This window comes from Mastigoproctus giganteus, chromosome 6, assembly GCF_048544385.1.
Source record: "Mastigoproctus giganteus isolate SK-2022 chromosome 6, ASM4854438v1, whole genome shotgun sequence".
Taxonomy (NCBI): domain Eukaryota; kingdom Metazoa; phylum Arthropoda; class Arachnida; order Uropygi; family Thelyphonidae; genus Mastigoproctus; species Mastigoproctus giganteus.
Window position 1 is genome coordinate 126,045,185 of NC_143580.1, and position 25,564 is coordinate 126,070,748.

Consider the following 25,564-nt stretch of genomic DNA (forward strand, 5'->3'; position numbering starts at 1 on the left):
TGGAGATTTTAACTTTCCAGAGGTTGATTGGAATTTATCTAGTGGTCACTCATACACTAGCAAGAATTTTGTGGATTTATTGATGATTTTTTTCTACAGCAGCAGCAAGCATGTCAGAGAGCAATACTCTTCACCTGATTCTTAGCCGTAATTCTTCATGGATTAACAATCTGCAGATGAAAGAACCACAAATGGCAGTGATCACAGGGTACTGATAAGGGATTTATTTAAATATGTAACTACTATCAAGGGTAAAAAGTAAGCATTTTTGCTTTTGTAAAGCAGACTACTATGGTCTCGGACAGTTTTTAAATTCTATACAGTGGTACCAACTAATGATGTTACCAACAACAAAATCTAACTGGAAGCACTGAGGGAAATAATCATAGAAACTACTAGGCTTTTCATACTAACTAAGATATACTGTTCAAGACTAAGAACTAAACAGACATCAGATGAACTACTAAGACATGTGGCATAGAAGAAAAATGCATGGAATGCATATAAGTTGTCAGGTGACACAGAAACCTATGGTTGATATAAACTTGTCTGCAACCAACTCATAATGGAGGTTAGGCAAAGCAAGGCATTAGTAAGAATTAAAGCTGCTTTTAACTCTTGTATGATGACTGGCTGACCATATGGATCAGCCAGAATTGCCAAGAAAATCCAGCAGAGTTCTTTACTTATACTAACAGTAGAAGGAAGGGGTTAAACCACTTGATATCAATGGTTTAACTGTTAATGATCTTGCTCAGGTTGCTGAGAGGCTGAATAGGTATTTTGAATTTACATTCACACAAGAGGTATTCTTTAGGGAGGGGGAGGTTAGAAGTTTATCAAACTCTAAGATTAAGTTGAATGATCTTGTAATAACTAAGAGAAAAGTGGAAGAGAAATTGTTGAAGTTAAATATAAAAGAAGCACCCAGGGTGGATGGAATCTATCCAATTATATTGAGGGAAGCAGCAAACAAGGTAAGAGAACACTAGGCCATAATTATAATGCAACTTGGGATTCAGGGAATTCCCTGTGGACTGGAGATATGCAAATGTATCCCCAATTTCATAAAAGAGTATGTGAGTAATTACAGATATGTTAGCTTAACTTCTGTTCAAGGGAAAATAAAGGAGCCAATGGTTAAAGAAGTAATACAGGACAATCTAGAGAGGAGGGCAGTTACACTTCAGTTACAGCATGGGTTTGTTAAGGTATACTGTTCTTGTCTGACAATTTCATTAGATACTATGATGCAGGGACAAACTAATTGGATGAAAAAATAATTTTGAGATCATAAACTTGGATTTTAGGAAAGTTTTTGATACTATTGCACATAAGATTGCTGAACAAATTGGAGCAGTGTGGCAATAATAGAAAGTTACTGCTATGGATAAAAGGATGGTTCAGTGGGAGAAGACAGAGTGGTTTTTAATGGACACTGTTCTTTCTGGACTAATGTTATTAGTGGAGTCCCCCCCCATGGTTTGGTTCTGAGACCATTTTTGTTTTCTGTATTTATCAAACATATTGATGAGGGTATATCAAGCTTAATGTCTAAGTTTGTAGATGATACAAAGATTGGCAGGATGCTTAATGACAATAATGAAGATACCGACGCAATTAGGCATAATGAGATTTCGCCTAATTGCATCATACTAATTGCATGGGATGGATAATGTGGTTATCCATCCCATGTGCTAAACAGGTGCCTATTACAGGCACAAGAACTCACATCTCACCCAAGACCACCGAACCAAGACAGTATATTGTCCGCCTACATTCCCTATTATCCAGGCTTGTCAGGATAGATCTCCAAAATCCTCAGAAATTACAACATCAAATGGGTGCAGTTACCCTGCAGAAACCTACGTTCCCTTGTCTTCAGTGTGAAGACCCCTGTCACACCTCTCTTATGCAGCAATGTAGTATATTGCATCACCTGTAGAGACTGTGATAGCTGCTACATAGGAGAAACATCAAGACGTCTCCAAGATCACCTTATGGAACATGACAGAGCAATCCGGCTTGCCGAAACTGATCAGTCTGCAGTCGCGGAACATTTTTGGGCCACCAACCATGATCTCGATCCCAAACGTGACTTTGAAATAGTAGACCACTCACGACACTTTCGCCACCGCCTATGGCTAGAGTCACTTAACATATTAAATAATCCAAGGGCAATAAACCAATAAAAAGGCATACGTCTACACCCCATGCTAGAGACAACCATTTTAATGCTGGATAAACACTGGAGTAAAACAGTGCACGTCCGTGCAACAACAATAGAAAATGAATAACGTGCTTCACTCTCAGCTCATTGCACTTATCCATTGTATTTAAATCAGTTGAAAAAGAGATTCATTAGTCTTGAAAGCTACTGCTACTTATATATTTTATTATATTAAACTGGGTTATCATTGTATGTATATATTTTTCGTATGCTGCTATAACAGGATCTAGAGAAATTGTGCCAAGAAATGGCAACTGAAGTACTGCTTATGGGTAGCAATAATCCCAGAGAAACTTATCAACTGTGTGGTACTACACTCAGGGTAGCAGAAAATCTAAACGACCTGGGAGTAATTGTGCAGTCTTATATAAAGTTCTCTGAGCAGCACAGACAGCCTTCCAGGGCAGCTCATGGGATTTTGGATGGGGATTGTACCCCATAATGCTCAAGCGTGCTAGGATGGAGGGGATGGGCAATATTGTCTGCCATTATATATCTAAATCTCTAAATCTGTTAGAACACGATAAACTGTTCTTAATAAAAATAGGAGATGATCACTAAGGCTAATAGCATACAGATATTTTAAAGAATCAACTCTCCAAGTTGTGTCATATGCTTTTTCCATATCACAGAACATGACACAGTGTGTTCTCATTTTAGAAAAGCATCTCAGATGAATATTTTGCAACCTAAATAAATGCTCTTAAGTGAATCTATTCTTTTGGAAGCCACAATGTACTCTGGAGAAGAGACAATTTCCCTCAAAATACCATCAAAGACAGGCATTGACCATTCTCTCTAGGATTTTTCACAAACAGCTAGTCACAGTGATAGGATGGTAGTTTGTTGGGTAGTTTAGAATCTTTTCCTGGCTTAGAAAAGACAAGAAGTATTGCCTTATACCAGGAATCTAGAAACTATTTCTCTACCAAGATTCTATTATACAAAAAGAGCCAACAGTCATGTGATTTTATGTCAGATGTTTAATCACTTCATAATGGAGGAGATCCAATCAAACAGCAGATTTCATCAATAAGAAGTATGCGAATCCTTAAATTAAGTTAATTGGCTTATTTTTGTTTTTCTCTATCGAGAGGAACGGAACGTCTTTGGAGAGATGGTAGAAAAAGTCGCCCCAAGATCATTCACTATACATGTGCAATAATACATCTATCATGTTCTAGTTCTAATGAAGAGTGCAACATATACTTTCTTCCTTTTCGGGATTTTTTCCCAAAACAGTCTCAGTGCTGCTTGACTCGATGATAACAGATGTAAAGTGGATGCATGATTCCTTTTGGCTCTGATAATGAATAGAGCATATTTTGGCACTTGTACATTTAAAGGCTAAGAGATTAAATGTAGAATATCTTTGATTATTCAAAAGCTTTGTTTTGATCCTCTTTTATTGCTGTGTATTGAACCAAGGTTTTTGAAATGGTGGAAAGCAGGCAGCTGTTTTCAGAATTGTAACTGCATAGATGTTTTCTGTGATGTATGCCATGCATTATTGATAGGTTCCTGACTAACTATAGTGGTATTAAATTCTTCCAAATGTTGAAAGGCATTCCAGTCTGCTTGATCAGTCTCCCAGCAGGACAGTCACCCATGGGCAGGTTATCACAAGGAAGTGTTTACTTCCATAAAGGAACTCCTTCACCTAACAAGTAAGTAATGAAAGGAGAGAAGGAAAAATTACAGAAAAAAGATGTTAGTTCACACATTTAGAATAGAGATTTCATTGTCAGTGAGCATATACTCTATGACTAGTCCTCTTCCATTAATGTTGGCACTACTCCACAGGATGTTATGTCCACTGAAACTGCTAGGAAGTAAGAAATGGGATTGCAATTGCATGAGATCAAGATCACTGGGATAATCATATCTGGGGGATGTCTATCCCACATGGCATAACAGGGTGTCTCAAAAATACATGGCACAACTTCAGGAATGAGTTCCTCATATGTAGACAATAAAAATATTTTATATCAACATAGTTCCGGAAATGCTTGGTTTCCGAGTTTTGAAGGTCTGTCTATGACACTTAACTGTTCACATCACCTCATAGTAATTGTTCAAAATGTCCACCTTCTGCCTGAATACAGGCCTCACATCGACGTCTCATGGACTCACGATGACGATGCCAAATTCCTGGCATTTTTCGTATCGTCTCACAACCTGACACAATTTGATTGCGGAGAGTTTCCACATCAGCTACCAGAGTCAAATACACCAATGACTTTAAATGGCCCCACAAAAAGAAATCTAGTGGGTTTAAATCAGGAGCGTGGAGGCCAGGCAGTTGGTCCACCTCTAACTATCCACCGACCAGGAAACCTTCGATTCAGGTAATTGTGGGCTAGGTGGCTGAAAAGTGCAGAAGGCCATCGTGCATGAAGTGTGTTTGTTGATGAACAATCAATGGTGTGTTGCCCAAGAAATCAGGCATGTTGTTTTCGAGAAAGTTTCTGTATATGCCTGCCCTGTGAGTTTGTTTGGAAGTACGTGGGGCCCAAATAACTTATCACCAAAAACACCTGCCCAGATGTTGAAGCTGAACCGCTGTTGGTGATGTGATGGAAGAATTGCATGTGAGTTTTCCTCAGCCCCTACATGCTAATTGTGAAAGTTTTGGATTCCGTCTCATGTGAACTGTGCTTCATCTGTGAATATCACTAAGGCAGGAAAGTGAGGAGTTGTACCACACTGCTGCAAGAACCACTGGCAGAACATTACTCGCGTAGAGTAATCTGCTGTTGACAAGGCCTGTATCCGTTGCAGATGGTAAGGATACAGTTGGTGTTCTCACAACACTCTCCAAATAGTCGAACGTTGAATCAGTCAGTTGCATTGCTATTCTGCGTGTGCTGATTCCAGGAGTGGCATGCACAACATCCAAAATCTCCTCCTCTACTTCAGGAGTTGTAGATCTTGGTCGTCCTCTGTCGGCAGCATGAGGTGTAAAGGTCCCATGTGCACAAGGGTGGTGATGGATACCTTCAAACGTTTCCCTGTCTGGACATCTTCGTTCTGGGAACTTTTCGTGGTACAAATGGCTAGCCTCCAGAGCATTGCCATCTGCCAAACCGTACATAAAGTGCATATCCACTTGCTCCTGATTTGAGTACATGGTCGGAATGGAAAACCACCAGATTCTGTCAGTACCTTGTGAGGAAGGAAATCACCTGCGGGAGATGAGACATTCCAGTTAATAACTCAGGAACCAAGCATTTCCGGAACTATGTTGATATAAAATATTTTTATTGTCTACATATGAAGAACTCATTCCTGAAGTTATGCTGTGTATTTTTGAGACAGCCTATATATGGAGCAAACTGTTAATAAAATCCCTACTGTAAGGTGAACCACTACAACTTCTATGTAGGTGGTGAGCAGCACACGCTGAAATTGAGTATGATTCCCCACAAAGAGAGCAAATCCTGAAATCGATTCTAAATTCTGTCCTTACATATGATGAAGGGTTTTCATTTGTTTTCAACTGTGTTTCCCATTAGCAAATACAAAGTGGCTCGTGCTTTTGCACTAGGGCCTCAGATGTCATCAGTATTTTGTTGGAATCCACGAAAATTCCATTCTAGGAATATCAAAAGAAATAAAAATGTACAGTATATAAATTAAAAGCGATAAAGATATAATATACGCAAAACAGCAAATAAATAATAAAAGCAAATTAATCTCTCGAAGTGTAGGAACCTCTTTTTCAATGTAGACTGAGGGAACAACAATAGCCTTTCTCATACCTCAGAAGCTAGACCGGATATATAATACTATATGCATTGAGCCTAAAGACTTGTGAGGGGGAAGAAGCGGGCTAACATAATTTAACCTAGTCAGACTCTGAATGCAGTAAATGACGACTATCTGCTCGATTATTTACCTGTCAACTCTCATCATTCTAGGGCCTGCATACATCATAGGATGTATGCAGGCCCTAGAATTACTTTAATACTGGAAACCAACCATAACAGCTATATGCAGGGCATCCAACCATGAGAGGTGGCAAATTCTCATCCATATTTCAATGTTCATCGGGGGGGGGGGGGGGGCTAAGATTAGAACGCTGCTCAACCCAATAATGTTATGTGATTTCAGAGCTGCTAAAATCAGTCTGTCAAATAATCCCCTCATGCTTAGAAAGGTCACATAGCCTGCACTCAGATTCCCCACAATCTTGGCAAGCAATATGGTATACCACCATTGAATATTGCAACAATGAAAAGGTCAATTTTATCCTAAGCATAACCAATTGGAATTTTCTACCAGGAAGTTGTACACAGCCAATATGGTAACATCATAAAATCCTGGCAAAATGAGTGGATACACCCAGATAGCAGGGGATGAACGAGGTGGCAAAGCATGAATCATCGCACTTAAAAAGGAAATCAATTTCATCACAATGAATTTGTATTTTATCCAGAACATGGGGTGGGGGTTCGTCACATTTGGACAACCCAGCCTTTCTGTTAGTAATGCTGTCAGTGTGCATCCAAGCTCGGTGGAACAATGCTCATGCTGTAATATACAAGTTCTCCTGTGTTGCCATTGCGTACATCCCCCACTATCCGGGAGTCTCCACTTGTCTTGCCAGGATTTTATGGTGTTTCCATTTTGGCTGTGTTCAACTTCCTGGTAGAATATTTGGTTTGGATTTTATTGGTGCATTAGTAACTAAGGCTATGAGTGAGCCTGGTAGAAGATTGGAATTGGTTATGCCTAGGATAAAATCGACCCTTGCATTGTTCATTGGTGGTATACTGTATTGCTTGCCTGGATTGTGGGGCATGTTCAATTGATGAATCTGAGTGCAAGCTCTGTGATCAGGTTTCTGAGCACGAGGGAGCTATGCACAGAGCTGATTTTAGCAGCTCTGCAGTGGACAGCATGATTTGGTTGAACAGCATTGTAATCTTAACTTCCAGAGGAACACCGAAATATTGGATGTGGCTCATAATGCACACCACCTCTCATGGTTAGAGGTCCTCCATATAGCTGTTGCGGGTTCCAGTATTAATTGTAATTCTGGGGCCACATACATCCTATTATGGAGGCTGTTATTTTACATAGTGATGAGAGATGGCAGGTAGTCGTGTACTGCATCCAGAGTCTGATGAATGATTGGTTGAAGGTTAAATTACGTTAGCCTTCTTCACTTTTTTTTCCCATCTGCTCAATGTGTTTAGTTTTGTATATCCAGTGTATCTTCTGGAGTAAAAAAAAGGCTGTTGCCGTTCCTTCAGTCCAAGTTGAAAAAGCGCTCCTATTTCTTTTTGTGTATATTATATTCTTATCGCTTTTAATTGCTATACCATGCATTTTTCCACCCTCTTTATCTCTTTTTTTTCCCTCATTTTCTTTTATAGTTATTTTAATGACTATATTTTATTTTAAAAATAAATTGTTTAATATTCAAGTCAGTGGTTACAATATTCTTATCAATATTAAAAGTTTCTTTTAAGTGAAACAACTATTATCTAGTATTTGGTCAAAATTATATGTCAAAAGAAAATGTACTATTAAGGAAGTAAAAATTCTTTAAAACAAATAAGCATATTTGTTAAAACCAAGTTAATTTTCTTTTATTTTATTTGCTGTTGTGATATACAATGCAATATAAAATTTAAAATCTGCATACCTCATTTTCTACTATTGTACCCAAATCAAGCTCCATTTCAGCTGCATGCGTAAATGTTTTTCCTAACACAGTTGACACAACTTGTTGAGCCATTGCAATAATACGATCAGGTCGAAAGGCTTGGATCACAAGAAGCTGATGCATAACTAATCCCACTGGTGAAAGAGGCTTATCATCTTCCCATAATACAGGAATATTTAGTTCAGGATTGTTTGATTCTACCCAGTGAATAAATGTCTGAAAGAAAGTTAAACTGCAATTTACAAAATTTTAAATCAGTAACAATTTAAATGTATTTGCTAATTCATAAAAAACATTAATAAAGATGTTATATTATATATAATGATGAACAACATATTTTAATCTACGTTTAAGACAAAAAAAACCAGAATATATATTTTTTAAAAACAACGTTGCTTGGTTAAAAAGTAACTATTTTTCCATGGTTCATGAATTTTGAAAAATGATATACTTATCATTTCACAAAATTCACAAATCAATGGGCAATATACTTACATTGCCTGCCAACCACTGATTTAAAATGAAATAAAGAAATATAGAATTGGAGTGGGGGGTTAGGGGCATGACACAAATTCTGCCACCCCATAATCAAAGTGTGTTAGTGTGTTTGAGAATTATGCACATGGTTCAACCAGATGTGCTATATTTCTTCAGGCGAATATCACATACAATAAACATCTCATAAAAAACATGCACTTGTCGATTTTGTTGTTGATGTGGTTGTTTATCAGCAAGAGGGCTGTAGAATACCTGCTAGGCAAGACATTTAATATAGCAAGCTACATCAACACAGAATTTGTGGTTTAACTGAATCTGTTTTAAATAATCAAAAAACTCCATCAGCTTTGCATCATTTTCTATTAAATGTTTTAGTGTTAAGGGCTTCTGTAGACAGATTATTATTAGCCATGTGGTGCAAGGAAGCCTGAAGCTTTTGCTGCACCAACCAAAAAAAAAAAAAAAAAAAAAAAAAAAAAGTTACCCTGAGAGAGAAGTAAAAGGGAATCACCAAGAAAGAGAAGAACGATGATATCCAGCTGAGAACCCTGGTTATGCCAAGCCAATACTCACCAGATGGTGAGCCCCTGGGATTAAATTTTTTTTTTTATCAAAGAGAGGAGAAAAAACTATCATATATTAAAGCTTTCTTCTGACTTTCTGATTATTTTTAAATTATTGAAATTTTTCTTGTAGGAGATATGATTTAAATCATTTTTTGTCTTGAATTAAAAAGATATTATTCAAATTTAAGTAAAGAAAAGAAACAAAAAGAGAGGAAATATAAAAAAATAAAGAAAACGTGAGATTGCAGAGTTTTGGCCTGAATATGGTGGCAGTAATTGCAATGAACAAGAATGTTTTACGGTCAGTTGCATGTTACAATGTATGCACGGAGGATTCTCTTCCATTAACAGACATGAATGAGTTAAATGTGTATGGTCAATATGTGCCTTTGCTAAAATTATTTGTTCCTCCCAATTTCTTCTGAAATACGTTTGATCGTGGTGTGTGCTTGAACTGAAAAAGCTTACTACTGGTTTGTACTGCTCATATTTGAAGCTGTCTATCTTTGCAAGTTCTTTGTATCATAATTTTATAATCAGTGTATGGTATTGAGAGTTGGGCCATGTTGATGAATTTGGATGTTTGGCAGCTTTTTCTACTGGTTCATTAACCTGGGATGCCAGAATATTATAGAATCTACCAGGACATGACTGTTTGATTTTTTGATATAGAATTCTCTAAGTGGAATTGTATCTGTTTCATTATAGGGAGTACTGTGAATTCTTTTTCAGGAAAAATACCACATGCAGAAATTTGGTATATATTATGGTCTGTGAAATAGACAAGTTCTTTATATGTTCTAAGCTATTTGAATGGAATATTGTTTGGGAGTACAAATGCTACATTCTAATGGAAGGGAGAGAGCAGTATACAAGTTATACAATACTGCTGCTTCACCAACAGCAATATCAGTTTGAGACATCAGTGGAAATTTGATAACAATGAGAAAGGGCAGCTGTTGTTATTGTTTTAGGTTTTATTACCACATCAGCGACTAGGATATAATGTTCCAAAACCAGGTCACATAAATGAAAATGGTTAATATTGTAATCTAAGAAATTAGGTTATATGTCAAGATGATTAGAAATAAAAATATGTAAAAAAATTATATAACAGTAAATTTTAAATAATAAGTTTAATTTAGTTATTTAAAATATAATTATTTTAAATAACCAAAAATGGTTGATAAAATCTGACTGCGAGTATAAGGCTCAAACAGATGGCTAAAATTAGTAAAATATAAACAACATTCATACCTATAAAGTGGACATTCAGAAGAGAACTGAGGGGGGCAGTTGCCCTCTGAATCACAGTCTATTAAAATGCACTGTTTGCTTGATGTTTGCGGAGCAGTCGGGTACGGGACATGATACTGCCAAGGGGGATGTCTTTGTGTGTGCACGATGTAAGGAGTGCAAGGAAATCAGGCGACAACTCAGCGTTGTTATGGGCCTTTATGAGAGCTTGAAGGACAGGGTGGATGCCCTCGAAGGAAATAAATTGAGGGGCCCATCAAGCTCTCAGCTGCCCACATCAACGCCAGAGCTTGCACTTGGTCATCAGGCAACACAGAAGCAGCCCCCTAGGCAGAATGCGCTGGTCCCACAGGAACTAGTAGTTGTTGGTGACTCTACTGTCAGGGAAACGGGGAACATGCTTTGTAAAAAGGATAGGAGGAATAGGACCAGGGTATGTCTGCCAGGGGCAAAGGTTGATGACGTTGTAGAGCGGATATCATCTTTTAAGGGCACAAAAGGTGATATAGTTGTACACGTTGGCACCAATGATATTAAAAGTAGGAGACCGGCGGAATTACTTAGCAAGTACAGGTCACTGTTGAAAAAAAGCCGTGAATTAGGGTTGAACTTGAAAGTGTCTGCAATTCTGCCCAGACACGATAGGAGGGAGTATATGATGAGAGCCTTGTCGATCAATTCGGCCCTGGAGGGATTGTGCAAGGCTCAAGGGGTAGAATTTTTTTCAGCCTGGACTGTACTTGTTAACAGGAGAGATTGCTTCTACAGGGATGGGATACACTTAAATAGAAAGGGTGCAAGAATTTTTGCTGATGCTGTCGAGGCAGTGTTAGGTGGGTCCGAAAAGTGCTAGTTGGGGGGGGGATACAAGGACTAATAGATTAACAGTAGCCACTGGCAGAGGTGGAAGTGATTCTTGCACTGCTTCTATTGAAATGAGCAGAAGTCTGAAAAACAAGATGCAGGATATTTCAGAGACTGCTGTTAGTCATTGCGGTACAAGTAAACACATGGGTTGTGTTAGGGTAGCTAAGAATAGAAACAGGTGCATGTATACCTGCGTGTACACCAATGCTAGGAGTTTAGTAAATAAATTTGATGAATTTGAGGTATTGCTCAAAACATCAAAGGCAGATATTGTTGGGATATCAGAGACGTGGTGTCACACAGATATAAGGGATGCGGAACTGGAATTTGGGGAATACAATGTGTATAGAAAGGATAGACAGGACAGGAGGGGAGGAGGGGTTATGCTATTAATTAAGAAACACCTAAAGTCCAAGGAAGTGAAGCCAGTCGACATCGATGGACAGGGCAGTGTCGAGTCAGTTTGGTGTGACATAAGCATAGGGAAATCAAAATTGAGAGTAGGAGTGTGCTATAGGCCTAATGACTCTGATGAGTATAATAAGATATTGTACAGGGAAATAGAGTGGGCCAGTAAATCAGAGAGTCTTATAAGGGGGATTTTAATTTCCCAGATATTGACTGGAATTTGTGGGTTGGTCACTCGCACACTAGCAAGGCTTTTGTGGATTTATTGGATGATTGTTTTCTACATCAGCATGTTCGTGAGGCAACAAGAAGGAGCAATACACTTGATCTGATTATCAGTAGTGATTCTTCATGCATTAAGAACCTGCAGATAAATGAACCACTAGGTGGCAGTGATCACAGTGTGTTGAAGTGGGATTTACTCAAGGAGGTAACTACCATCAGAGGTAAAGGGAAGGGTTTTTGTTTTCGTAAAGGAGACTATGATGGTCTGAGACAGTATTTAAATTCTGTACAGTGGGACCAACTGATGATGTTACCAACAGCAAACTCAAAATGGGAAGCCTTCAAGGAACTAATCTTGGAGGCTACCAGGCTTTACATACCAACTAAGAAATATTGTTCAAGGTTTAGGCCTAAATGGTTGTCAGATGAACTAATGAGACATGTGGCAGAGAAGAAAAATGCATGGGATACATACAAATTAATGGGTGACATGGAAGCCTATGATAGATATAAGTTGGTCTGTAACCAAGTCACAAAGGAGATTAGGCAGGCAAAGGCAGACTACGAAAAATCCTTGGCAAAGGATGCAAAGAAAAACAGAAAAGAGTTCTTTACATACTTGAACTTGAGAAGGAAAGGGATGAATCAGATTGGTCTACTGGATATTGATGGTTCAACAGTTGAGGATCCTGCTCAGGTGGCTAACAATCTAAACGAGTATTTTGCATCGAAATTCACGCATGAGGAGTTATTCAGGAAGGAGAATGATGTAGGTAAAGTAAACATTGGCAATGAGCTGGATGATTTTGTAATAACTGAGAGGAAAGTGGAGGAGAGATTGTTGAGGATAAACATAAAAAAGGCACCTGGGGTGGATGGGATCTATCCAGTTATATTAAAGGAGGCAGCAAAGGAAGTATGCAAACCCTTAGCCATAATTATGAGAGCTTCTTTGGACTCAGGGGAGGTACCCATAGACTGGAGATGTGCAAATGTAACCCCAATTCACAAAGGAGGATCAAAGGCTGACACAAGTAATTATAGACCTGTTAGTTTAACTTCTGTTCCAGGTAAATTAATGGAGGCACTGGTTAAAGAAGCACTGCAGGATCATCTAGACAAGAATTCCGTTATAGCTCAGACGCAGCATAGTTTTGTTAAGGGCAGGTCTTGCCTGACCAATTTGATTGGATACTATGATGTAGTCACAAAAGAACTGGATGCAGGGAATAACTTTGATATTATATATTTGGATCTTAGAAAGGCTTTCGATACTGTTGCACATGGAAGACTGCTGCACAAATTGGAGCAGTGTGGCATTGGAGGCAAATTGCTGCTATGGATAAGGGGATGGTTGAGTGGCAGAAGACAGAGAGTGGTAATCAATGGACACTGCTCAACGTGGACTAATGTTATTAGTGGAGTTCCTCAAGGTTCAGTGTTGGGTCCGTTGTTGTTTTCGGTGTTTATGAATGATATTGATGATGGGATATCAAGTTTAATGTCCAAGTTTGCAGATGATACAAAGGTTGGCAGGGTCGTTAAGGACACTACTGACGCTATGCTGCTGCAACAGGATCTGGAAAGGTTGAACAGATGGGCTGAGAGGTGGCAAATGAAGTTTAACATTGACAAATGTAAAGTACTACATATGGGAAACAGTAACCCCAGAGCAACGTATCAACTCTGCGGTACTACACTGACAGTGGTGGAGAATGAAAAGGACCTGGGGGTAATTGTGCAGGCAGATATGAAGTTCTCTGAGCAGTGCAGACGAGCTGCAAGAGTAGCTCATGGTGTCTTGTCAATGATATACAGGAATTTTTCTAGCAGGGATAAGGAGGTGATTATTCCCTTGTATAAGGCAATGGTTAGGCCACATCTTGAGTACTGTATACAGGTCTGGAGGCCTCATTTCAAGAAGGATGTAGAGCTGCTGGAACGGGTACAGAGAAGGGCAACAAGATTAGTAAATGGAACAAAGGGTTGCTCTTACGAAGAAAGGCTTAAGTTTTGCAAATTGCAGAGTCTGGAGACTAGGCACCGGCGAGGTGATCTGATAGAGGTGTATAAGGCTTTGAATGGTTTGAGCATGCTCAATGCCAATGGGATTCTTCATCTTGCTCAGAATAATCACCTCAGAGGGCATAAATACAAATTGAGGAAGGACGGATGTCGGATAGATGTGCGGAAATTTGCCTTTGGCCAGCGGGTGGTTGGTTGGTGGAACCGACTTCCATCACTTGTTGTTGAAGTTGATAGCCTAAACAAATTTAAAGCTCAACTGGACAGGTATTTCGAACGAACGGAGGGGTGAAATGGGAGTGGGTTTTTTTTTTTTTTTTGGCTGATGCTGAATAAGCTTGCTTTCTTGCATCATATGCCTCTACTAATACTAATGCTAAAGTAGGTCATATGATTAAAAAGGTGTCACATTGCTTGCTCGCTCGCTCTCGCTCTCTCACGCGCACACACGACAGTCATCTGCCCTCAGCAGGAATGAATGAGTAATCGCGGGAGCTCTGTCATGGAAGAGAACAGTCGGTGGATTTTGGCTGCTGTAAAGGGATAAGTATTTTTGATAGTTTTACTGCATTCTTCGTTAATTAACATACTACATTGTGTTTTACAAAGAAATTAAATAGGTTGAGTAGCGTTCATTAGTTTCTTATTTTGAATTTAACTAGGGACTTTTGGAAGTTACGACTCCCGGTGTTGGCACAAATATTGTTGAACTAGCTGCCATATTGTAATTGATAAGAAATAGCACAACGTACATATCTCGAATTGATAGCGTAAGGTATAACATAAAACTAGATAACGTAATACAAAGCACTGTATTAGGAATCTGTTGGCTTAGTAGAGTATTATCAATTAATCAAAAATATTTATTAATCTTATTAAATTTCATTGTTAAACTGTATTTAAATGGAAATCATGACCCAGACTAGAGCTGGATCGAGGAGGGGGGATTCTCCAATGCATCATAGTCTCAAAAAATGTGCAAAATGTGAAATGTTTGCTGAACTTTCTAAAACAGGCCATGATCTAGCCAAGGAGGATGTCTGTGCCAGATGCCTAGAACGTCAAGAAATTAGATGCCAACTCAGTGTTCTAATGGGAGTCTATGTGAGCTTGAGGTGTAGGGTAAATGTCCTCGAAGAAATTAATACGAGGGCCCATCAAGCTCTCAGCTGTCCAGCTCAACGGCAGAGCTCACTCCTGTGCATCAGGCAACACAGAGGCAATCTCCAAGGCAGAATGTGCTGGTCCCATACGAGGGCCCATCAAGCTCTCAGCTGTCCAGCTCAATGGCAGAGCTCACTCCTGTGCATCAGGCAACACAGAGGCAATCTCCAAGGCAGAATGTGCCAATCTCCAATGCAGAATGTGCAGGAACTATTTAGTTAGGCACTCTGCATATCTGCTAACTTGCACCAGGGGTTTATCCTAGAAGTAGATAAGAAAAAGTGATGAAATGTTATTAGTATCAGCAAATTATATAAGAAAGCAAACTTACACAGCATCAGACTAAAAAAAAAAAAAACAACAAAAAAATCAATTTCCACCCCACCCCCCCAACAGTTTGTCTAGTTTTTCCTTGAATTTATTCAAGCTATCCATTTCCACAACAATAGATGGAAGTATGTAGCAGCAAGCAACCACTTGCTGGCTAAAGGCAAACTTCCACCCATCCATTCTGTAATCATCCTTCTTTAATTTGAATTTATGCTCCCTCATGTGTATAGTCTGAGTTAGAGGACAAATCCTATCAGCAGTCAGCTTGCTCGATCCATTCAATGACTTAAACGACTCAATAGATCACCTCACAGGTGGCTCGTATCCAAATGTTACAATTTGCTTCCCTGTACTCAGTAAACCATTTCAGCAAGTCTCCATTCTTCCTAAAATGAGACATCTTGACCTGTGTGTAATACTCAAGACGTGGCCTGAACACTGCCTTATACATGGGATAATATAATCACTCCTTATCTCTGCTAGAAATGTTCCTGCATATCATTGACAAAACCCTATGAGTTTTTCTGACAGCCTGTCTGCATTGCTCGGAGAACTTCATATCAGACAACAGAATTACCCCCTACCCCTGAACCCTTTTTCATTTATCCTGAGGGTAGTAATATACTACCCAGTTGGTACATTACTCTGGAAGTACTGCTACCCAGCAGTACTCTGAATTTGTCAATGTTAAACTTCAATTGCCATTTGTCAGCAAATCTGCCTAATTTTTCTAGACCTTGTTGCAGCAGCCACTGTCATTACTCTCATTAACAACTTTGCAAACCTTTGTATCATCTGCAAGCTTAGACATTAAGCCTGATATATTTTCATTAACATCATTAATAATTACAGAAAACAATAACAACAGACCCAGCATTGAACCTCAAGTGACTCCATTAATAACAGTCCATGAAGAGCACTATCCATTGAAAACCACTGTCTTCTCCCACTCCCTTTATCCATATCAATAATTTGCCATCAATGCCACACTAATTTGTACAGCAGGCTTTTATGTGTAACAGTACTGAAAGCTTTCCTGAAATAAAAATATATAAGTACAGAAAAATTATTTTTTGCATTATGGTATCCAATAAAATTGGTCAGACAAAATTTCCCCTTAGCAAACCCATTCCGTGACTGAAGTACAAATGGACTCCTGTTTAGAAGGTCCTGCATTAATTCTTTAATCAGCCTCCATTATTTTTCCAGGAACAAAAGTTAAACTAATAGGTCTGTAATTACTCATTTCACCCATTGATTCCCCTCCCCCCCAAACTGGGGATATATTCGTACAGCTCCAGCCCATGAGGACTTCCCCGGAATCTAGAAATGCTTTCAAAATTATGGCTAAGGGTTTACTTACCTGTTTTGCTATCTCGCTTAATATAACCTGATAGATTCCAGCTACTTTGAGTGACTTTCTTATGTTTAACTTCAATAATTTCTCTTCCACTTTCCTATCAGTTATTAAAAAATTATTTAGCTCCCTGTTCGAGTTTGATAAACTTCTGGCATCCACTTTTAAAGAATTCCTTATGTGTGAATGTAGATGCAAAATACTTATTCAGTTTGTCAGCAATATGAGAATGATCATTAACAATTGAACCATCTTCATCAAGTAGACCGTGATTCAACTCGTTCCTTCTACTTTAAGTAGAAGCAAATTAGTCTTGGCAGTGTTAGCCAGAGACTTCTTGTAATCTGCCCTGCCTTGCCTAACCTCCTTTGTGACTTGATTACAGCCTAATTTATATCTATCATAGGCTGCTGTGTAACCTGATAATTAATAGCATCCCATGCATTTTTTTTCTCTGCTAAGAGTCTTACTAGCTCATCTGACATCCATGCAGGTCTAAGGCTTAAACAGCATTTTTTAGTTGGTATGAAATGTTTAGTACCTTGTATGATTATTTCCTTGAATGCTGTTGTTGTTGGTATAGGGTTTAACGAAACAAGGGCTACTGAGCCCAAATTGTGTCTGTTCATTGTTTATTAACAGATAGCTATAGATGTTAAATTATATGCTCCTGCATCAGTCAATATATTTTAGGTACATCAAAAGTTATGTTTGCTTCATTTCCTAAGAAGTTAGATAAGTCACGAGAGATGTTCAACGTGGAGAAAGATTGAAGTGTTTGACAGGATGTTTGAATGTAAGGGACAATCAACCAGAAAATGAAGGACCATAAGTTGCATCAGACAGGATGAACACTGAGGTGGGTTTTCTCCCAATAGTAGGAAGAGATGTGTATGATGAGTGTGTCGAATTCTGAGTCTTGCCAATACCACTTCCTCTCTTCTGTTTTGACAGAAGCTAGAGAGCCACAGCTTTGGATCTTGTTTTATCTGGTAAAGTTTATTGTTGGTGTTACTTTTCCAGATCCGGGACAAGTTGTCGTAGCATGCTTTGCGAATTATAGGCTTATAGTTGCTGTAAGGAACCTGAGGATGTTGTGAAAGAGTGAGTTGAGGATGTTTAGTGGCAATGTAGTAGTAGTAGTAGCATGTGATGCAAGAAAGCATGTGTATGAGCTTATGCAGCTTCAGCCAAAAAACAAAAAAAAAAAAAAAAAAAAAAATAGCACCATTCCCTCCAAATGCCTGTCCAGTTCTTCCTTAAATTTATTCAACCTATCAACTTCCACAACGACAGATGGAAGTTTGTTCCGGCAATTAAACACCCGCTGGCTAAAGGCAAATTTCTGCACACCTATTCTACATCTGTCTTTTCTTAATTTCAATTTATGCCTCCTTAGGTTCGTAATCTGAACAAGTGGAAGGATCCCATCAGAATTCAGCGTGCTCAACCCATTCAAGGCCTTATATACCTCAATCAGATCACCGCGCAGGTGCCTAGTCTCCAGCCACTGCAATTTGCAGAACTTACGCCTCTCTTGGTAAGAGGATCCCTTCATTCCCCTCACCAATCTTGTTGCCCTTCTCTGTACACGCTCAAGTAAATCTACATCCTTCCTAAAATGAGGCCTCCAGACCTGTACGGAGTACTCAAGGCGTGGCCTGACCATTGCCTTATACAGAGGGATAATCACCTCCTTTTCCCTGCTAGCAAAATTCCTATACATCATTGACAAAACCCCATGACCTGCCCTGGCAGCCTGTCTGCATTGCTCAGAAAACTTCATATCTGCCTGCACATTTACTCCCAGGTCTTTTTCATTTTCTACCACCTTAAGTGTAGTACCACACAGCTGGTACGTTTCTCTGGGGCTACTTCTACCCATATGCAGTACTTTGCATTTGTCAAGGTTAAACTTCAGTTGCCACTTCTTAGCCCATCTACCCAAATTACCTGGATCCTGTTGCAGTAGCACACTGCCATTACTGTCATTAACAACTCTGTATCATCTGCAAACTTCGACATTAAGCCTGATATACCTTCATCAATATCACTGATAAATATACAAAACAACAATGGACCCAACACCGAACCCTGTGGGACTGCACTAATAACATTAGTCCACGAAGAGCAGCACCCATTGATTACCACACTCTGTCTTCTCCCACTTAACCATCCTTTTATCCATTGTAGCAACTTACCCTTAATACCATTCTGCTCCAATTTGTACAATAGTCTTTCATGCGCAACAGTGTCAAAAGCTTTCCTGAAATCCAAATAGATGATATCAAAATTATTTTTTTGCATCCAGTTCCTTTGTAACCACATCATAATATCCTATCAAATTTGTCAGACAAGAGACTTTCCCTTAACAAACCCATGATGTGTCTGAATTATTGCTGCAGTCTTGTCTAGATGATCCTGCAATGCATCTTTAACCAGTGACTCCATTATTTTACCCGGAACAGAAGTTAAACTAACTGGTCTGTAATTACTCGTGTCACCCTTCGATCCCCCTTTGTGAATGCCAGCACTTTCATTTCCTGGAATGCCAGAATGACCAGGGATCTAGAAAAAACTGATTGACTGATTGGATAAGCCGTACAAGATTAACTGGGAATGAATGTATTTCAAGATAGGATGGGAAGATGAGAAATTTCTTCCTTATGGCAGACAAAGCACTGAGAGAGTCTGTGTAAATTATGGCAGGTGAGATAGATAATTTTACCAAGTGCTAACTTGATTCAGCAGTGAAGATGTTGCAGGTAGTGAGACTGTAGCAGTAAATGAAGGAAAAACTGCAGCAGCAGCACCTACCGTACGCGCAGTTTTCGATCTGTCAGTATAGATTTTACAGGCATGGGAATTCAGAGTAGCACGAGCTGAGTGCAACTACCTGATATTGCAAGTGGTACGACATATTTTACCCCCACTGAAGTAAATGTACATCGTAAGAGGTAGAAACGTATGTCCAAGGTGGAACAGGAGCAGTTGTGTCCTGAAAAATATCACTTAAATCAATATTCCAATTCTGAACAAGCTCTTTAATCCTGAATGAAGCAGGTATATTTTCATTTGGTTTGCTCTCATAGAACAAATCCCATCAAGTGTTATAAAGATACTCCCAACTGGGGTGCGATAGAAGACTGGATTTTAGCAGTGTATAGGAGCAGTAATGTTTTCCTAGAAAAATGTAATGGAGGATCATGCACTTTTATATAAAGACTTTGGATTGGAGAAGTCTGAAAGTGCCCAACGCAGTCCTCAGAGCACTGTGCTGGATGATATTTAGATGTTGTAAAGTTCTGTAAAGTATATCGATCAGCTCCCCAAGACATGGAAGAGACTGACAAGTATGTTCATATGCTTTAGACAGACATTTCTTAAATGAGTGATGTTAACTTGAGAATTAAGCTTGCTGTCTAATATCAGACCAAGAAATCTGACATTAGTGGCAAGTGAGATTGGCATATTATTAGCCATATGGTGCAAGCAAGCCTGAAGCTTATGCTGCACTAGCCAAAAAAAAATTTTTTCCTGAATTATTCCGAGAGAGAGAGAGAGAGAGAGAGAGAGAGAGAGAGAGAGAGAGAGAGAGAGAGAGAGAGAGAGAGAGAAGGGAATCACCAAGAAAAAGAAGAATGATGATATCTAGCTCAGGACCCTGGGTGTGCCAAGGCCATACTCACCAGATGTGAGCCCCTGGGGTTATTGTTGATTTGTAATTCAGGATCAGGATGGAGAGTCTAATGCTTGCAAAAGTGGGTGGCAGTGCATTTCTTTTCTGATAGTTGATAACCATTCCTTAAAGTCAACAATTTAATTTTGGTAATATCAAGTTTGAGTTGGCGTTCAATGGTATTGATACTTTGAGACTGACAGGAAATGGCAAGATCGTCTGCATACATATAAATAGACAATTTTTGAGATATCATGTGTCATGCTGCTAACTCTAACAGCAAAAAGTGTGGAACTACGTATCAAATTCTTCTTCTGGAAGGTGAGAAGTAGAGAGTATGCTTTTATACCAGACCTGAAAAGTGAGCAATTGCAGGAAATTAATTATTTCAGGCAAATGTCCATTAAATCCCATATGGTATAGATCCATAAGAATACCATGATGCCAGGTAGTGTCAAATGCCTTTTCAAGATCTAAGTTGACCATGACTAGATGTTTCCTGACAAAGGCATTATAGATATGAGATTCGGCTTTGATGAGCATGTCTAGGGTTGATCTATTTTTTTGAAAGCCATACTACTGATCTGGCAGGAGATTCTGTGACTCAAAGATGTAAGTGCACCATACCTTGAATGCACCATACTTTCAAATATTTTACCCAAGCAGCTTGTTAGATATATGGGCCTATAATTTTGAACCAGGGAGTAGAATGTTTTCCTGGTTTTAGTATGGCAATAATAAAAGCCAGGAAGAAGGACAAGCATTTTCATAGAAAATCCGATTGTAGAAGATCAACAAAGTAAGCAAGTCCTTTTCAGGTAAATGCTTCAGCATAATATAATGAATACCATCTGGGCCTGCAGCACTACTGGATGATCTATTATTATTAATAGCTATATGGTGCAAGGAAGCACAAGACTTATGCTGCACCAGCCAAAAAAATTTGAGTACCCTGAGAGAGAGAGAGAGAAAAATAGGAATCACCAAAAGAGAGAAGAATATGGTGTGTGTGTGCGTGTGTGTGTGTGTGTGTGTGTGTGTGTGTGTGTGTGTGTGTGTGTGTGTGTGTGCGTGTGTGTGTGAGTTATGGGTGCTTAATGGTGCATAAGCTACGCTGTCTATAGTGCACTTGTCCATAGGGATGCATTAGGAAATAATTCAGAAATGAAGCTGTTTCAATTTCATTTTATAAAACTATTCAGAATCGATTATATATTCCAATTTTTTTTCCAGAAAGCTGAAAAGTTCATTAATATTTGCCTGATCACCAATAATATGCTCTAGTGATCTCAGTTGTTGAAGATTTTTTAAAAAAGCAGGATTAATGTTCTGTCCTGTTGATCATGAAGACAGTCAATAAGAATATGTTTGACTGTTAGTTGTGTTGAGCAGTGTCGACACTGAGGAGGATCATCACTGGTGAGTAGACGGAGATGGGTCAGATGAGTATGCCCTATTCTTGCCTGTGCAAGTACCACTTCTTCCCTTCTTGTTGTCTGGATGCTCAAGTGCCAAAATTTTGGGTCCTGTTTCAATTGGAAAAGTTTTATTATTAGTCTGGGTGTTCCATAGTTCTTTCCACTGTGCAAGGCTGCTGTTAAGATAACATTATAGTCCGAGGCTCGACTATGGACAGAGGTAAAATCTAATGATGATGGATTTTTTGCAGATATATCTGCCATTTCGTTCCCCTTTATCACTGAATATGCTGGAATCCAACAAAAGTTCACTAATTGTTGACGCTGTTCAATTTTCAAGAGCAACCACCTGATTTGATTTAAAATAGGGCGATTCGTATAGGAAGGATTTTGCACTGCTTTAATTGACCTGAGAGAGTCAATTACACTCTTAATATTTTAATATAATATAATTTAAAATAATATAATTAAATATTTTGGAGATGGGTAGAGATTCGGATTTTCTAAAGCTAGTTTTAATCCAGGTGGTCCTGCAGAAAAGTTGCTATACCCAGGTGGAAGGTAAGCTGAAATGATAGCAGAGGGAAACACTGCTGCTGCTCCAACGGCTGAGTGAGATTTGGACCCATCGGTATATATTGGCAAGAAATCAACATAGCTCTAAACATGACTTGCATGGAGTTGTTTCACATTGAGAGTCAGTTGAACATTGTTATCCCATTGAAGAAAATAAGTATCAAAGTTCAGCTGAGGAGGGGGAGAGTCCAAGGTTGATGAAACCCAGGGTCCAGAGCTGGATATCATCATTCTTATCTCTCTCTCTCTCTCTCTCTCTCTCTCTCTCTCTCAGGGTGGCTCAGGAATTTTTTTTTTTTTGGCTGGTGCAGCACAAGCCTCAGGCTTCCTTGCACCATATAGCTAATAATAATAATAGGAGCACCTCCGTAGCCAGGTGGGCAGGAGCAGTAGTGCATAGTACACGCTTCTTGATTAGACCGGGGTTCGAGCCTGTGACCGCCAAATACGGAGAATGTGGAAGGTCAGGGAATGACCACCGCATATCCTCAGCCCAAATAAAGGGTGAGGGTTGGCGTCAGGAAGGGCATCCGGCCGTAAAAATTGCATGGCAAAACAATAAAAAAAAAAAAAAAACGCTGACCCCCATATAATAATGGTAAAAGGCGAGGGAAAAAATAAATAAATAAAATAATAATAAAGTAATTCATTACCTGTTGACTACTGTGAAGAAGTCCCACACAATCCAAATTTAACCATCAAAATAAATTTCACCCAAAACTCTCGGCTTCTCATTCTAGCGCCTTCACCACGCAAACTAACCTATACCAATTGATGTGTATGTATATGCATTTTTGTATGTATGTATATGTGCAATTTTTTTTTTTTTTTTTTAATAGGTCCTAACCACTGAAATCTAAGGAAATTAGGTGGCAGGACCTGCCAGAGTAAATAATTATAATACTGGTGTACCTGATCTGCCTCCACGGGACGAAAGTGGGGCAACGTTGGGCCTCAGTACGGGTCCAGCAGCTAAATGACCAGATGAACAATGGTACACTACACATGTACAATATCCATACACTTTTAAATCTCTGGCATTTCTAGCAAACTGGCACTCCCATCACAATGTAAACAACACGGAGATGGGGGAAACCCCTGGTGCCATATGACCTTAAATACACTTTACTGTCAAAAGGAACTTTTCAACTCTGTGATATTTCAAAAAGCTGTAGGCCTTATTTTATTAGGTTTATTTCTATAGAGATTAGGTGGTTATGGGTCGAAGAGGTATAGGTGAATAGGATGCAAACTTTTTATTTTGGCTGCATACTTCAGTAGTAACATTTTTCTGTGGAGGTGCAAAGGGGGCTTGTAAGTTTCAATACAGACTATGAGTTGAAGAGGCCTTGAAGGTTCCAAGTGCAATCTATAATGCACTGTGCCAGGGTAATACACCCTTTCAGGCAGAATCGTAGACTGCAGCACCATAATCCAAACGGGATTTAATCAATGCTCTATATAATCGAAGCAACGAGGTACAATCTATTATTGTTATTTGATTTTTAGGAGCATTAGCAATTAAGGCCATATTGCTCCGGGATATGCGGTGGTCATTCCCTGACCTTTCCGCATCCTCCGTATTTGGTGGTGACGGGCTCGAACCCCAGTCTAATCAAGAAGCATGTGCTACACACTGCTGCTCCTTCCCACCTGGCTACAGAGGCACCTACGAGGTACGATCTACTCCCCAAGACAGGGCAGATAAAGCTCTTAGCATGTTCAGCTTTTCGAGACAGGCATTATGTACAAATTTAATATGTTCAAGGAAGTTTAACTTGTTGTCAATGGCTAATCCCAAGAATCTGATGTTGTTGGCAATCGGAATGGTAAAGTCTGCCATGTGAAGGTTTGGGATCTGTATGCAATTTACGTTGATTGCAAAAGTGTATAATGACAGTTTTCAGTTGTGAAAGATGATAGCCATTGAGCACAACCCACTTTTGTATTTTATTCAGGGATATCTGCAATTGAGTTCAATAGATCTCATGTTCTGAAAATGGCAATTGTCAGCATAAAGGTAAGCCTCAACAGTATTTGGAAGTTCTTTTGTAATAGAGTCAATTTTAAGGGCAAAAGGGTTGCGCTCAGTATAGACTCTTGTGGAACTCTTCTTCCTGCAAGAATGTCATAGAAAGGGAGTTAAAATATAGTACTCGAAAAGAATGACTCCATAAAAAGTTCCTAATGAACATAGGCAGGTTGCCTTGTAGACCAAGGGCATGCAGGTCTCTAAGAATATCGTGACATCAGATAGTATCAAATGCCTTCTCTATGTCGATGGAGACTATAACAAGGCGTTCATTTCTCACAAAGGCATTGCGAATTGTGGACCCTGCCCTGATCATAAGATCAAAGGATAAATGTTTTCCAGAAATATTCGATTATAAAATAACAGCAGCAGCAGCTGCAATATATTCCATAGGGCCTACTGCACTGTTGTGTGTTGTTTTAATGGCTTGTAGAAGTTCCAAATACTGAAGAGGCTGATTATATGGTAAGATTAGAGAGGTGCGAAAGTTGATAGGTAGCAATTCAGTGATGTTCTTAATTTTCTGGAATTCCAGTGAATAGCTTGATGCCAATTGGGCAAAAGTTTTTCCCAAGGCATTTGCTACATCTGGAGGAGCAGAGAGTTCTTGATTCCACATCCCTTCCACAGTTCTTTCATTCCATGAAAGAATTGTGGAAGGGATGGTCGGAAAGTTTCCGGAAAGCTGCCTAATTTTCTTCCACATTAATCTGGAATCAGTGTTTCTGTTTACAGTGGATGCAAACAGAGTCCAGGAATCTTTTTTTGGCTTGTCTTTGTATGAAATGAGCTTTGCCCTTCGTTTCTTATAGTTAATGAGATTAGCTGTGGTTGGGGGTTGTCTAAACAAATTCCACGCTTTATTTTTTTCCTTCTTTGTTTTCGTGCATTCGTCATTCCACCAGTAGTTAAAATGCTGCTGGACCGAAGGATTCGTCAATGGAATTGAATTTTTAGTAGCTGAACAATTGGGATGTGATATATTCTCTCACTTCATCTATGGGTTGTAATCGCATAATTTCCTCATTCAGTGTAATTGCTGACTGAAATTTGACCCAGTTGGTTGGAGAGAATTTCAATTTCCTGCAAGGTTTTGGTAAAGGTGGTTGTGTAGTGAGCAGACTACAAATAATTGGAAAATGGTCACTGCCTATGGGAACATCCATAACAGACCATTCCATGAGTGGAAACAGTATTGGGGAGGATATAGAGAGATCAATTGTAGAAGTTTGTCCAGTTGGAAATTTTATGTAAGAAG

The 25,564-nt window shown here is 39.1% G+C and overlaps 1 protein-coding gene across 2 annotated transcripts in view; it reads right to left on the reverse strand.

Annotated features, from left to right (window-relative positions):
• Nucleotides 1-25,564, reverse strand: part of Dhc64C (dynein heavy chain, cytoplasmic) — a 1,460,071-nt gene that overhangs the window by 172,840 nt on the left and 1,261,667 nt on the right. For both annotated transcript variants that reach the window (XM_090376486.1, XM_090376487.1), the window contains exon 77: nt 7,884-8,120. In XM_090376486.1, coding sequence (XP_090232612.1) covers nt 7,884-8,120 — 237 coding nt within the window. The remainder of the gene's footprint in view (nt 1-7,883; nt 8,121-25,564) is intronic.